This window comes from Oreochromis niloticus, linkage group LG23 (genome assembly GCF_001858045.2).
Source record: "Oreochromis niloticus isolate F11D_XX linkage group LG23, O_niloticus_UMD_NMBU, whole genome shotgun sequence".
NCBI lineage: Eukaryota > Metazoa > Chordata > Actinopteri > Cichliformes > Cichlidae > Oreochromis > Oreochromis niloticus.
Genome location: NC_031986.2, coordinates 41,485,708 through 41,502,077, shown reverse-complemented (window position 1 = coordinate 41,502,077; position 16,370 = coordinate 41,485,708). Strand labels below are relative to the sequence as shown.

The 16,370-nt window shown below is 42.1% G+C and overlaps 1 protein-coding gene across 3 annotated transcripts in view; it reads right to left on the bottom strand.

Annotated features, from left to right (window-relative positions):
* Positions 1-16,370, bottom strand: part of agbl4 (AGBL carboxypeptidase 4) — a 331,146-nt gene that overhangs the window by 137,810 nt on the left and 176,966 nt on the right. The window contains exon 1 of one of the 3 annotated variants that reach the window (XM_019351390.2): positions 1,708-1,743. The exons of the other annotated variants lie outside the window; for them this stretch is intronic. Coding sequence (XP_019206935.1) covers positions 1,708-1,728 — 21 coding nt within the window. The 5' untranslated portion in view covers positions 1,729-1,743. Of the gene's footprint in view, positions 1-1,707; positions 1,744-16,370 lie in introns of those variants that run through there. 3 annotated transcript variants of the gene reach the window in all.

Here is a 16,370-nt window from a genome sequence, read left to right as displayed (position 1 = left end):
ATCCAAACCCTAATATACACTCGCTGGGCACTTTATTAGGTATACCTCAGCAGTATTTTTTCCTTTAGAACTGCCTTAATTCGTCAGGGCACATATTCAACAAGGTGCTGGAAAAATTGCTCAGAGATTTTGGTCCGTATTGATGTGACAGCATCACACAGCTGCTGCAGATTTGTCATTTCAGAAAACCAGTTTGAAATGACTTGAGCTTTGTGACACTGAGTGTTATCCTGCTGGTAGCAGCCATCAGAAGATGGGCACACTGTGGTCATAAAAGGATGGACTGTGGCATTTAAACGATGCTCATTTGGCAGTAAGAAGCCCAAAGTGTGCAAAGAAACCAGCCTGAACTCTTCACAGAAGGCAGGATGAATTCATGCCTTCAAGTTATGTCCACTAAATTCTGACTTTACCATCTGAATGTTGCAGCAAACATTGAGACTCATCAAAACAAGCAACATTTTCTGGTTTTCTATTGTCTAATTTTGGTGAATCCGTGGAAAGTATAGCCTCAATGCCTGTTGTTAGCTGCCAGGAGTGGCACCTGTCACCGGTCTTCTGCTGCGTAATTCATCTGCTTGAAAGTTATACATGTTGTGGATTCAGAGATGCTCTTCTGCATACCTCTATAGTAAGATATGGCTATTTGTTTTACTCTTGCTTTCCTGTCACCTTGAAGCAGTCTCGCTATTCTCCTCTGATCTCTGGCATCAACACTGGCATATCCACTGCTCAGAAAACCCCTACTTAGTGGATATTTCCTGTTTTGTAGACCATTCTCTGTAAACCCCAAATATAGCTGTGTGAGAAAATCTAAGTATATCAGCAGATTCTGAATAGAGACCAGCTCGTCTGGCACCAACAACCACGCCCAATGTTCAAAGTCATTTACATCGTCTTTCTTCCTCACTCTGATCCTCAGTTTGGACTTCAGCGGCTCGTCTTGACCACGCCTACATTTTTTTTAGTTGCTGCCACATGATTCGCTGATTTGTGTTATTATTAAGAGGTACTTAATAATCTATGCTAGTGCGAAGAGATCAGGCAACACTGAGTTATTGCTAATATTTATACAGTCTGCACAACTACAGCTATCAGGTGGCATAGCATTAATTCAGCCGAGGAGCAAGGCACAGGTATTGGTTGATCAGATTTATTCATAAATTTCCACTCATGCCAATCACCTCCTTATGTAAGTGAAAAGTTATGTTTCTCCGATGATGCTGGAGAACTAGTTTTAAAAGCAAAGTTAAATACATGTAGGTAAAGGCAAGAGAGATAAAGATACTTCTTTTGGTGTTGTAGTTCTCGTTCAGTCCACTGAAACATGCACGCAGTAAACACTAAGCACTATGGGAAAACCACCAGACAATAACAATTCAGGCTGCTTAACTTGCACATCAGCAGTCTAGTCAGCCAGCCAGCCAAGCAGTCAGTGTCAGAGATGAGACAAGGCCATAATCCAATTCTGGTTTTTACACGGCGTCATGCCTTTACCTTTGACAGCGTGATTGATGTGTATGTAAATGTGTTTTGAGGAGGGCTGTGAGCAGCTAGTTAAAGCAGACATTTAGGGCTGCTCTGTCAAAGATGAATGGAGGGAGGAAGAGAGAGAAGAAGAAGAAGGAATCCAAAATAAAGACAACTATTGATCCATGAATGAAAGAAGATGGACATTGAAGGAGCCCCAGACAAGGCGTTATGTACCTCTTGAACGTCACTCTGCATTCATGGGGAGGCCGCTTGACAGCTCCACAATAGCGTACTATTGGGAATCTCTATCAAACACACACCAAGCAGAAAAAAAACGGTACTCCTTTTAAGGTGTCCTCTATTGTCCTCTCCCAGCCTGGTCCTTCTTTTTCCGTAACCATTCTGAAAGTCAATAGAGAAAAACAACTCAACCCTGAGGTCAATACACTAAATAGATAGCAGATTTCTCTCAAGACCAGTGAGTGTGTCTGCCCGGTGTACAAGTGTAGGTCTTGATGTGAAAGCGTGAGTTCCTGTGAGCACGGCTGTGCGTGCGCGCATGCTTTCTTTTGCCGTGCTCTCACACGTCCCTGCGAGACTGTCATGTGGGTACTAAAGTTTAGCAACTTTACCGGAACAATAGGTGACAGGAGCCTCAAATCTGCCCGCTCGTTTCCACAGCAACCAAGCACAGAAGAGGGAAAAGGGTGGGGGTGCGAGGAAGGGGGAAACGAGTCTTCTCTCCATCACTCATGCACACATCCGCTGCTATTTGACGCCATCAGTCACCATAGTCAAGTCTTTCCCTTGAAACTTAGCATGCAGGGAGAAATCTGTGTAACTGGCACCGGTAATCTGTCTGGATATATTGTCAATCTATTATCCAAAGCAGCATGTTGAATGCATTCATTTTCTGTCCTTCGTGATGGACAACTGGGCTGCGGAAAACTTCAAATGATGAGACGGAAACGATAGATTATGTTGATACAAACACGTCATTCTGGCTACCGCTAACTTTTTAAGTGAAAAGGAACGAGCAACTGTGACGCTAATTTAATCAGATCAATTTAGACGAAACTGATTTGATTAGGTGGAAGTGACACTGAGCCATATTAGCAGCAGGTTGTAACGGGACAAAGCTACATAAGAAAGGGAAATAATAAGCAAAATTATGGAGTGTAATTAAACTGACAAAACACTTTTATATTAATGAAAAGTTTGCAAAACTGAGCATATGCATAATGCACCGAGCTGAAGAAAACACCACTGGGAACTTCACTTGACTTATTGATTCTTTTGGGACTAATGAACAGCGCCTCAATGGTATCAGTGGGATACAGTTCATTCCTTTTGACACAATTAGCATTTAATCAATATCATTACTAATGTAGTGGAATTAGTTTCTCGAGTATTCTTTCACTATGACTTGTTTTGGCTTGTCTGCCTGCCGCTCCACCGACATAACAAGCTGAAAGTATGTGTAAGTGTTGCTTACTCATTAAAGTAACATTTTTTTTTCATTAGAGAGATGGGTCCTTTCAAGCTCTGTCTTCCACAAAAGAATTGAAAAGGCAAACTTGAAAAGAGAAGGCACACGTATATGACATGTCTCAAAAGTATGAAGCAAACAAATGGAAAATGAAGACATTTTTCTTTGAGACTATTGTTGATTTTCTTCCCCCCTCCTTGCTATCAATACGAACTCCTGTATAGAAATGGAGAAATGGATTGATGGGAAACAGAATACTCATTTCCCATAAAATGTTTCCACAGACATCAGATGGCATCAAACAATGAGACAGAAAAAACGAGAGAAGGAAGGAGGGAGAATTTTTGTGAGAGTGGGTGCAAGAGAAAAAAGAGACCCTGCATAACTCCTCCATGCCCCCTTGTGCCCCATAGACCCAGCACCCTGCTCTCCTGTGACTCTGATGAAAAGGAGGCTGCAATCCCTTTCAATTTGGCCAGTGAGCCCCAGTCCTGTTAAAGGCAATCGACTGGCTGAACAGAGGCACTATATCATAATATGCAGGTGCAGAGGAGCCCGGCAGAAGAGAGAGGGGACACATGGCACCTTAGGAGAGAGAAAGGGACTCTGGCATCCATCTCTCTTGCACTTAGGCTGACACTCAACCGTGGGGGAGAAATACACACACACACACAGGCTGTGGCCATGCTGCAGTGGGAGAGCAAAAACACGAGAGGCGAGAGAGAATAGAAAAGTGGAGGAAAAATGGGACCTATCACTTCCTTCATTTTTTTCTCCTTCTCACTTCAGGTTAAAAAAAAAGGACAGTCTGAAAGAGAAAAGAAAATGTATTTTGTGGCGAGTGGTATGGCGAAGAAGAGGGGAAGGAAAAGGACCTGTCTGGAATGAGAGCAAGGTGTTTGTTTGTGGTGACTAAATGCCTCTGCAGGAGCGGGGGAGGCCAGTGGCTTGGCTAGAGCTGTTTGTTATCGGGGGTCTCCAGGCCCCCTGGGCGTGCCGAGCTGCTGGCCCAAGTGAGAGGGGCTGAGCCTGGGGGAGGGTGAAGAGCCAGAGCCCTTGCCCGGGGATAGATGAGAGGCCAATGGGCTGGAGAGGGTTTCACATTCCACATGAAAAATCTGATTTGTCCTAAAAATATTCAGCGTATTGACATTCGCTGCCATTTCCTGCCTGGAGTGTAATTAAACGTCTAGTACCCAAGTGCTGTAACCAAGCCGTGTAGCCAATATACTTAACTGCATCTAAATGTTGACTCTTCCAGGCTCCATAGAGTACATCACTGAGTGCTGTACACGGAGATTGAGGACTTGTGGTACACACTTGACTTGTAAGAACATAAAGCATTCATACCCTTTCATCCACTTGAGGGCCTGTGCTGTACGAACGCTGGGGAAATTGAAGCTGAGAGCTTATAGTACAGGCTTAGGTCAACAGTTTGATAATATGTGACATCTGATCTGCTTCATACAGAATTCTTAACAGCCACACAGTGTTGAATTATGAGGTCTATAACTGGAGGCAAGGATAAAACCCCAGAAAGTCTGCAATCGTGTAGTTTAACCATGACCTGTCAGTTATGCTCGGCTTTGGCTCCAGCTTATCACTAAACACTGAATCATCCGAGTCTAAGACTTAAAAATAACCTAATACAGCAAAAATACTAACTAGCATGGATGCAACAGATTGTGGGCTACAGTATTTTGCAGAAATTCATTCTTTGAAGTTTTAATAATGGTGAAAATCAAGTAGGTGTTTTCAACAATGATTAGGCTCCAAAGCATGAGAATCACAGTGCCATCACAAAATGCTGCATATTCATTCAGCATATACTGGCAACATCATAAACAATAAAAATGAACAGGAACACGCTTTAAATCACTTTCATTTGTTGAATCCAATTTGGATTCCACTGACTCTGCCAACATTAAAAAGCAAAAAGATGAAATAAAAGTTTGCCACAGCCTCTTCACCACCTGCTGCTGTTTAATTACCAACAAACAGAGATTCAACATCATACCTTCCACCTCACATGCTGCCTACACTACACTTAAATTGTTTGAACAGTTCTGTTTGCCCTTGCTGCTATTAGACAAACAGCACACGAGGAAGTCCAAATGGATCACAGTGCAGAATGCTGAAAGATAACGCACACAGAAGTTACGTATCTGCGTCGAAACGCGAATGGGGACCCTGGCCACTTTTCTATAAACGTCAGGGAGTTTATTATATTCAAATCTTGTACGTATGAACTATATGGAGTCACATTAAGCGATACTAATGCCACCACTCTCATACATAGGAAACAACATAAGAAATGAATTCCCCAGGAACACACAGTACTGTGAAAGCCACCCTCAGTTGTTTATATTTGCTGGGGATATTGGAAAAAGCTGCAAATATAAATGGAAATACAGTATATCAGGCAAAAACAGAGTTCGCACAATCCTAAGGAGGTTGAAAGTCAAAATTAATTCTTCAAGTCTCTAAGGCAGGGGTCTCGAACTCCAGTCCTCGAGGGCCGGTGTCCTGAAACTTTTCCATGTGTCCCTGCTGCAACATACCTGAATACAATTAGTAGGTCATTAGGTGGCAATTCAGGCATTTGATTTATGTTATGGCGTGAGTGAATGAACATGGTGCAATAAATGTACTTTTAGAAGTACATTGTTCCAAACACTTACATTTACTTAAATTTACTTGAGTAGGGTTGGGGGTTGCCACTTCAGCATGCAGTCAGGTTCTATACTCTTGCTAATGACCTACTAATTTTATTCAGGTGTGTTGCACCAGCGACACATGGAAAAGTTTCAGGACACCGGCCCTCAAGGACTGGAGTTCAAGACTCCTGCTCTACGGTAAGTTTTAGGTAGTGGACAGGAATCATACACTTTCCAGGTGCTATTACATAGTGGATCAAAATCTGACAGATCTGACACTTGATAATTACACCAATTCTGACAAGATCCCGAACACCACAACACTGGGTTTTCTAATGGCTGCAGACACTCACTGTTGTACTTCTCTCCTGACCACCTCTGTAAATATTGAAGATAATCTGAGTCAAAATTTTCAGATCCATCCTGAAGACCTGTTCCCACTGATTTGTGTAATTTGGCACAGCTCAGCCTTTTGTCTGCCTTCCTTAAGAATGGCTTCTTGACAGCCACCCTTCAACTGAGATCATTTCTGATGACACTTGGCCAACAGTAGATTATCCACTGAAGGGTCTGATGCAGCTCTCGTGTCCTGCATCAGGTCTTTGCTGGATTTTTTATTTTATTTTATTTTTTTAAAGAAAATCACATTGACAGATACTGTTGCAGGTAGTTGTTTTAGGCCTCCAATATTTTCTTTTCTCCTCCATTTGTCCAGTATTGTCAAGTTTTTAAGGACACACTGCACATCATGCTTTTTTTGGTCAACGACTCTTTGGGAATCACCTGTTGATGCAAAATCATATTTCATGCCTGTCAAACTGTGTTATATTTGACATTTTAGTAGAGTCAACAAAAAATGGGAACAAACTATGCATTTTGTGACAGACTGCTAGTAACAAAGTGCCTAAAAATACAATTTAAAACTAGTTTGTTGCTAAAAGTTGCACAGTATTCATATTCATCCATCACATTGTAGTGAGAAAATTCTGACATGTGGCAAATATCGAGCCTGCACAGTAGTATTTCCATCGCTGTTTTGAATGACTGAAAACTTTCACTTTAACAGGCAGTTGAAGCCAAAAATCTCACATATCCAAAAAGGTCTTAGATGTGAAAGGTAAACCAGCCCTACTTATAATCCACACCCAATTTCCTCACCATGGATGCTCCTTTTTTCTTGGAGGCTATTGTCTGTTATCCATTTATTTTCTGCTGCTTATCCAATTTAGGGTCACGAGGGACCCAGCAAACATACGGCTAACATAGGGATAGGAACACCCTGGATAGGTCGTCAGGCTGTCCCAGCGCTAGTCAGACCATGCAAACTTTACACAGAAAGGCCTCGGCCAAATGGTGGATATGAACCCAGGACGAAGGTGCCACTATATGCATATAAATATCTGTTCCTAATCCAATATCCAGGATATTCATCGCTGTTAAACTTGACCTAGCTGGACTGCATTCCCTTACATTATACCACATACATTTTTTATGCCTGATGTAAGTGTAATTCAATACTAAAAATTGCTCTTCATAGAATAAGCTCCCCATTTTCCAATGTTGGTATTAAATCAGTGCACACATTCACATATTTACATTAATATGATTTTTTTTTTTGTTGCTGTAATTGTTCACAATGTCCGTCCTGGCTGCGACAAAATCCCTTCCTGAAGCGATTTCAATGTAAATGACAGGAGACATAATCCACAGCGCTCATGCAAAGATAATTTTCCAAGTTCAGCAAAAAGGTAATATGAAGCTTCAGCAGTCTGAGTAAGCCAAACCAAGTGGATATCTTCCAGTTTTAAAGCCTTTGTAGAGTGAATTTCCTTGTTCATGCCACATCTCAGCAAGTAAACTCTGCTTGCACTGAAAAGAACGACGGTTTCAGTACGTCGTCGCTTTAAGACGGCATCTCTACGCAATTAATTTGGCCATTGAATCAGCTGATTCAATTTGTGACTCATACCTGCCAGGCAAGGCAAACACAAAACCATGCATGCATCTGCGTACATGCTTGCATGCACACACACACACACACACACACACACACACACAGAAGGACATATATGAACGGGCCAAACTTTATTCCTCGCAAGCAACTTTTGACAAGTTCGCTTCCACATCCTGGAGTTGTATTCAGACGTGCAAGAAGCGAGTGCTGGAGAGCAGTCATGTAGAAAGAGAATGCTGTTACTGGAGTTATTAACAGGCTCCTGTGTTTCCCCCCTCTCAGCTGAGCTATTCAGAGCATGGCGTTCCTCATCTGCCACAAACACATGCCGACAGACAGACGCAGCAGACGGACACACCGTGCAGCCCCTCGCGCTGTGCAGTAATATGTTTTTTGCCCATTTACAACAAATTAAGTTTCCCTCAAAGTGAATTTCAAGCTTGGCTGCCTTTGGAGGGCGAGCAACTCTCTTTTCATTAATTTTCATTCTTTCCCTCGAACAAATGATCTACTGTACAGCCCGCTCGGCGTTACTCTCCGCTCCCTGTCTTTTTTTGTTCTCTTGTTTTCTCCCCTCTTTACCTTCCTTTTCCTGCTTGCTGGTGAATTTGGGCAATGGAAAGCAATTACACTGTCAGAAAGGTGTATTCTGATTTATTAAAAGCCTTGAATGCTATCTGTTTTGTTCCTCTTTGTGTCCCCTCTGGGGAACTGAGTCCTGACACCCAAATGAGACAGAGTGAGCGCTCGCTGCTCAACGCTCCATCCTGAGAGTCATCTAGAAAGCGACGGAGTAAATATCCATTGGCAGAGGAGGACAGATAGATGGCTGTAACGCAGCTGAGAGGATGGGAATAGATTTGCTTGTGAAGCCCAAGAAATGGGAGACGTGAAAAGACAAAGAGAAGGAAAGAGACTGCTACGATGAATCGCTTTAAAAATTTGTCGTCTTTAATTTCACGAACAGCATTCTCCTTTTCAGTGCACCGCACGCCCATAGACATCACCCGTTTGAGAGAACCTCTCATTAGCCTAATTCCTATTTATGCAAAAGCAAAGGAGACTAGAGAAAGAGGGTGAGAGAACAGAGAAAGAGAGACAGAGGCCTAAGCCATTAAGGTGTGAATAAGTTCCAATTTCCAAAATAAATATTATCTCTGTCTGGGTAACCCGAAATCTGTGTGCTTTTGTGCCAGCTTTATAATAAGGATCAACAAGGGGTCAGCATTGCGTGAACATCACACATCCAACTCGCAAAGCTTCACCTGTGACACTTTAATCTATTTATCGCTCCTATTTTGCCCACACACAGTGCTGCTGGACTGTGTTAAACTGTAAAGTTAAACACAGCGCACACACAGACGCCCTCGCTTTCACAGCAGGCTACACATTAACAGCCGTGCCTCGTGCGCTCCCCCCACCCTCCCCGCGGTCCTCGGCACCTCTCCCTCATTACTGCGTTCTTGATCACCAGAGAGATGGAAGAGATGCAAGGGTGGAGATGCGTAATAAAGCATCTAGTATCCTGGGGGAACCATTGGTTGAAGATATGAGGCCATACAGCACTATAACATAAGGACATAGATCATAAACCTGCTTATCTTCTGCTCCCTCTGGATCGGCCTCCTTAGTCAAGCATCCGAGGCTAAAGGACAGCCACGGCTTAAGCTTTTTTCTCAGATTCTTGCGCCAGCCTACATGATATTCAGAAGCGTCTCATATATTAAGGGTCACTCGCTAATGAAGCAAAATAGAAAAGCAGAATAAAAACAAGAGCCGTTGCCAAGAAACCCACAACGATACGACGACGACCTTTCCATCTTTGAGGAATTTCCCTACAGTTGTGATGCCGGGCCGCTGTAGGCAGTGATTAACATATTATTAGACGATAAAGAGTCTAGCTCTTTCATCCAGATATCTAATAGCTGCTGCCAGGAGAAAACGGAAAACTTCCCGAGGCCAACGGAGAACGATTTATGACAAATGCAAAAACAAGGAAAAGAAATGGCAAAGAGGTAACGCGAGGACCTGTAAAGTTAACGACAAGGAAAGAAAAAAGAAAAACAAAAGAGAGACTTCATCAGAACTTAGTGGAGGAAGAAAAAAGTATAGGGAAAATTAAATTTCCACCCGCTGATATAAGTGTACGCCTCGTCCTTTGCGTTTGCATTTTCCTCTTTAAAATACATTTTTCTCCTGTTTGATGTTAAGGCCACAGCTAATGCATTCATGAACAGTCTGCCACTATAGGGAAAAAAGTCTGTTATCTTGTGCTGTTTACCTCTCAGCTTGGGGAAAAGCAGTTTACTTACTCGAGTGGCGCCAGCTTGCTTGACTGGTGAAGTGCTCGTGTCTGTTTTGAATATATGCTAACCACAAATGTTTTTTGGGGGGAAATAAGGCTAATACTTCTGATTGCCTCTCGACCCATCTGTCTGACTTGTAGGTACAGTAATGAGAAGGGAAAAATAACGACAGCGTAATGAATGCGGCAGAATGTGTCGCTCGCATACTAATATATGGTCAAATCTATTTGTGTCATAATGGCTTTCAAACAAAGACAGTCTGGACTTTCACCACTGAAACTGCATCACCTCACCACATCATGCTGATGAAGTCCTGATTGGCTATTCAGGGGCTGGCCTTTGAACGAGACAGTCACTTGTTTGAGGGCTCTCTTCATTACAAACCAATCACAGAGCCATTCACAGAATAGCTCCAGTGTCAAGAACCCAGATATCAGAGTCTGCTTTCACAGAAAGTTGGCATTAATTAGTTACTGTAATTAAAACTGGCACTCTGTCACAATGGATGCTGTTCTATTAGTTGATGACAATGTATGATGTGTGGAAAAAGCCTCGCTGGAAAGATATGAACGCCAATCACTATGTTCAGTAGTGAAGACACAAGTGCAGCTCCTGCTGTGTCTGATGGCTCAGTTATTACTCATAATATATCTTTATTATTGTTTTCTAATAGAGATTCTGCAGGTTTAAAACAGGAAGTCGAGATCACTTGTGAAATACACAACGTAATTATGAAATGTCCATGTAATAAGAGCTCTTATCAGCACAGTGGCAGTCTATGATGCCAAGCCTGCAGTTTGCTTCCTGTGTTTCCATCAGTTTGCCTAACCCGGCTCCTCCGGTGTGGCTGCTGACCTTCTCCTCTCTCCACGGCTGGAGTGGCTATTGATTGGATCTTGGCACACGGTGTACAAACACAGAGATAAGGAGAGGGAGAGGGAGGCAGCCAGGCAGATAGAGCTGCACTGCCCACTCCACTCCACTCCCCTCCTCGTGCTCCAGATGCGGGGGGGGGGGGGGGGGGGGGGAGCTCTTTGAGACTCCACTCCCACCAAGCAGACACCCAGACATGGTACCTGAACACTGATAGCAGACAGGATTAGGTCTAAAATTCAATCACAACAGTCTAAGTAATGTTAAGTCACTGCAGCTGACCACAGCTTTTCATCAACACAGCACAGGTGATCAATCATAATCTCGCTTTGATTTGTGAGATTTAAAAAAGAAAAATGGAACTGAGTGGATGTGACATCTCTGGACTGTGATTCTGAGATCAATAGTTTCACTTGATGTGGGTATGTGAGCTGAATCACAGTGTAACAGTGAGCAAGGACAGGCCTGGTAAGTTGCACGGAAGCTTTATGTTGGTCAGCGGCCTCTTCTCCCCCTCCCACCCCGAGGTTGCTCTTTTACACTTTCTTCCCATCTGGTCTACAGGCAGAGGCTGTGCTGTGTCAGAGGTGACTAACAGTGTCATAGCTCTGCCCTCGCAACACAAGAAAAACCTGAAAACGCTGCCTCTGCAACTCCTGGGCAGACACTGCTTACTGATGAGATAAGAAGAAAAACACCCAAGGTGGGCAAATAAGGTGCCATCAATTCAGGATGGCTGGGGGACACCTGACGATGGTAAAAAAATGAGGAGATGGTTGCATCTTTTCAAAGAGGCTTTTTAGTAGAAGGTCAATAGCATGTTGTCTCTTCCTCTGTGTCTCCATGGACATGGATGCCTCAGGGGGAGAAAGAGAGAGAGAGTTTTACTCACATGCTGTCAGGACGGTCGACAAAAGGAAAAGCTCAGACAGACAAGAACCAGAGGAGCAGATGCAGGGCCGTGAGCCCGACAGAGAAGCAACGGGAAGAATCCAAAACCTTCTCCTCTGGGGAGTAAAATAAATTCTTCTGGTATTTGTCTTTGTGTGTGTGTTTTTATGGATGTCTGTGTAGAGGCTTTAAAGGGCATGAGTGTTGAACAAATGCTGGGAAATTCACTTTGAGCAAATAATCAATGAATCAGTTTATACACACAAACCTACATGCTTGATATATACCGCTCTCAAACAATTAGAATCTCATCAAAAAGTTAATTACACATAAAGCGGAATATTGCACTTGTGGTTTTCGTTTTGATGCTTCGGGGACACAAAATGACTTACAATACAGAAACGTTGTTAATTTGCGTACTGAATTTGTCTGGGGCGATAAATTACTGAGTGAATGAAGTGCACTGTAGCAGGCTTGTCATACAGGTAAGACGTTTTGATAGCATTCGTTAGCTTGTCTGTGAAGGTTCTCAGTCATCCAGGTCATCGTAGACTAAAGAGCTTGGAAAGAAAAGCGTCTGGACTTCTTTGAGTTGCTTGAAGACGTTTCACCTCTCATCCAAGAAGCTTCTTCAGTTCTAAGTGATTAGGTAGAGGATCATCAGGGGGTCCTTTGTCCTCCCACTGGGTTTAAATCTGGGACTCCCCACCAACTGACCCTTAGAACTGAAGAAGCTTCTCGGATGAGAGGTGAAACGTCTTCAAGCAACTCAAAGAAGTCCAGACGCTTTTCTTTCCAAGCTCCTTAGTATTCGTTAGCTTGCCTCTATTTTTGGGTCAGTTGTCTCTCGTCTCCCTCTCGACCGGTGGTTCAGGTCAGGCGAGTTGGCGGAAGGAACATAGTCAGCAAACTATTTGGTCCAAGTTTTGGCACTGTGGGCAGGCACTAAGTCCTGCTGGAAAAAGAAATGAGCATCTCCATAAAGCTTTGGATTTGGAATTGATAAAATAGAGAGGATCAGCCGCTGCCAACAGCAGCAAATGACATGGCACTCTGCATCATCACAGGCTGTGGAAACGTCACACTGGACTTCAAACACCTTGGATTCTGTGCCTCTCCATTCTTCCTCCAGACTCTAGGACTTTCGAATGAAATGCAAATTTTACTTTTAACTAGAAGGCTGAGCATCAGCCCGGTGCTTTTTCTCCTTAGTCCGGGTGAGATACCTCTGGCATTGTCTCTTGTTCAGGAATGTCTTGAAATTATTCCCTTTCCTGAAGACGTCTATGCGCAGTGGACCTACACCAGGCTCAGACCAATCCTTATGAGGCTCTCAGAACTTCTTAGCCTGACTTTTCTTAACAATCCTGTCTTCAAGGCAGCTTGCTTGTGGACAAATTTCCCTTCCAGGTAACATTACAAGAAATATATATAACTGATATTAAATAACCTAAAAGAAATTTTTAACAAAAATACAAAATATGCTTGGAAATAGCAGTTTGATATTTTGGGAACATAGTGATAGACTTTCCTGCTGAGAGATGAAAAGATTAAGACCAATCTGATATCTGTACATTAAATATTCAGTTTGATTTACGTAGCACCAAATCACATCAAGGTGTGCTGTGTTGTTAATACAGTATGTTGTATAAAGCCTTTGCTTAGCCTAGCTGCTTTACATGGATTTAAGTATAACACTATTTCTTGTCTAGCAGTCATTTTCTGGAGTCTCCATTGTTTGCTTGGTCCCAATAAACAATTACGAACCATAAGATTGTTGCTTTTACACTTAGGTGTTAAACAAATTTAACAAAGATCCAATTGTGAGCTTTCATTTGCTTGTAAAAGATTTTACGTCCTCCCATTTTCAGTTTTTAAGCAAAGCTAAGCTAACCAAGCTCTGGCCTTTAGAGACCCATTTTTACAAACACTGCAGCCCCAAACCTCAGGCTTTGTGGGGATCATGCAAGAACATAAATGTCCAATGTGGCTGGACATTAAATGGTCTGTAACCAGCCAGCTTCCTACTACTGTGTGACTGTAGATAACAGAGACATCCTTTGTTATTTACACACAGTTTTTTCTTTGCAGTGCTTGCAGCTGTTAAGAGGTGAGGACAAAATATGCATGATCCAATGCATCGGTGGACATCAAACAGATTTCCACTGCTGTGTGCAACATGTGAGAAGGGACATCTCTCGTAATCTCATGTAATCTCTTGTAGAGATTACGTGAGAAGAGAAGAGTCAGAAGACAGAAATCATGCTAAATCTATAATAAAGTAGTAGCCAAAATAAAAGCTTGAACGTGTTGAGTATTTGTTGCTCGGGGTTTTTTTTAGTACAGTTTGAAGTCAGTGTTATTTTCTGATTGCTTCCAGCTGTTGAGGTGATACAATACTTTAATCTATGCGTGAGGAAATGAAAGCATATATGATCAGAAGATGAGAAATGAACACATTTATCAGTATTTCTTAGATGGAAAAAAACAAGATTGAACAGCTTTGCTAATATGTAAGCTAAGGTAGGAAGGAAGCACAAACACGCTTGCAAATAAAATAAAACAAAGCTGTATTATATTTTATTACAATGTAACTAAAGAAATGTAGTAAATATCTACCATTTAAAGTCGATTAGGGAGACTTTAAGGGATTTTCCAGACTCTCATGTTAAGATAATAACTGTTTGCTTTCTCTTTTGCTTTTAATGATGATAAAAAGAAACAAGATGATGGGATTGTTTTCATCATGCCAGGTGATGTGCAGTAAAGAAGTTTCTCGCGGGAGGTGCAGGGAATTTCCATTCACTATTATATGCAGTAAGGAAAGTTAGGTGAATCCCAGCATTACTGTAAGGTCTTAATTAGCAGGCGAAAAACTAGGTGAAAGTGAAAATAATTCAGAACTGAGTATCTCAAAGTTATATTCAAATCCTCCAGGCTTGCCCTTTTCATTCATCCCAGAGATGCTACATCTCTCTTTCAGTCTCTGTCCCTCTATTTCAATCTCTCGCTTTCTCTCTTAATTAAATTGTCTTTTCCAGTGCACCTCAACTGGAATACATTCTGTCTGGTTCAATGTAATTTACACATTAAATTCAAATCACTCTGCTTTAGTGAAACCTGATTTGGGTTAAAAAAAAAAAGAACAACCTGTCTTATAAATCAGTAAACACTCAATAATGAAAAGAGCTGCAGGTAAAAAAGAAAAAGAAAGAAGACAACTACAATTTTTCTGTTTTTTCGGTACAGTATCTGACGCTCCCAGTGCCGGCTGGATGGCAGAGATTTTATTCAGAGGAATACATTACAGAAAACAAATTAGTCAGCAAGATAGAAGAATGCCAGTGCAAATGGCCCTGGCTCTTATTTCCATCCTTATGAGATAACTGTACCCATTAGAAGGTTAAAGCTATTGTGGTGTCCCTGCCGTTTCCATAGACTCTGCCTTGGAAATTACAGCAATCCGTCTTTAAACTTTGATGCAGCCAGAAAGCTCTCCTCATCCCTTCTCATCCCTTTCTCCCTGACCTGTATGTGTGGAGTAGCATATGTGTCTGTGAGAGAGAAGGGCAGGTCGCGGCAGGAGAAAAAGGGGTATGAGAGGGCGGGGCTAGGCTGTCTGCCACCCAGGACCGGAGAACATAAAGAGAAAAATATGGTCATAAAACGTCTCTATGACTATGAATACTAATACTGATCCAGTGAGCCAAATCTACCACGCCTGTCCTCTTTCTGTTCCCTTCAGTTTTGCTCGCAGAACAAGTGGCTTAAAAATGAAGCAAAAACAGTGAAGCGCACAGGCTGAACTGTATAACTTAGTAATTACACAGTGTTACACACAACACAAGGATAGTATAGACAGAGAAGAGTAGACCTGGAGGGACACGCTAACACTCAATATCCTGGTTTTCCTGGCGTTTTATCCTACATCAGTGTTTCCTCGTGTAGATGTTTAATAGGCTGTCTTTTGAAAACCGATTACAGTTGCAAAATTTGTAAATGTTTGACGGTAAACAAAGCAGCTGCTCCTCCTACAGCCAAACACTATTCCTAAAAATTGATTTCTTGTCACAGAGGACAAAGACTGTCATTATTTCAAACCACATTTATTAATATGTTTATGCAACTTATGTTTTTTTACTTTCTATTATAACTATATTCTTTTATATCCCAGAATTCCTTTTTTTTCTTCGGAAAATGGGATTCGGTCCTTCCCATGAATCTAAATTATTTATACACATTACGCACAATCAGTTCACAGCAGAGGACACATCCAGTGTTACCACTGGTTTGGGTTGCCCTCATTGCTTTTCATGACGTAGAGCCAAACTCAGCACGCCTGTTACACAATAAAAGTGTTAAACTGGTGAACCAGTAGACTCGTTTTACTTTGAAGAAGCTAGAGAAAAAGCAAACCATTTAACAAAGAGGTTTAAAGACCAGTTTAAGTTTCTGTCACGAGGCTATCGGACAACATTAGAAGTCAGAGTTTGTTACCATCTGTACTGCACTCTTTTTGTCATTAGAAAAGTGTTGCGTACACTCTGAGGCTGCAGATTAAGAGCTGTGAGTTTTGCACACTGTGAAAAAAAAGTACACGCCAAGATTCAGGAGACTGCAAAACCACCTTTAGCAACAATAAACTGAATTCATCGTTTTCAGTATGACTTTATCAGTCTCGCACATCGTTGTGAGGGAATTTTAGCCCACTCTTCTTTACAGCGTTG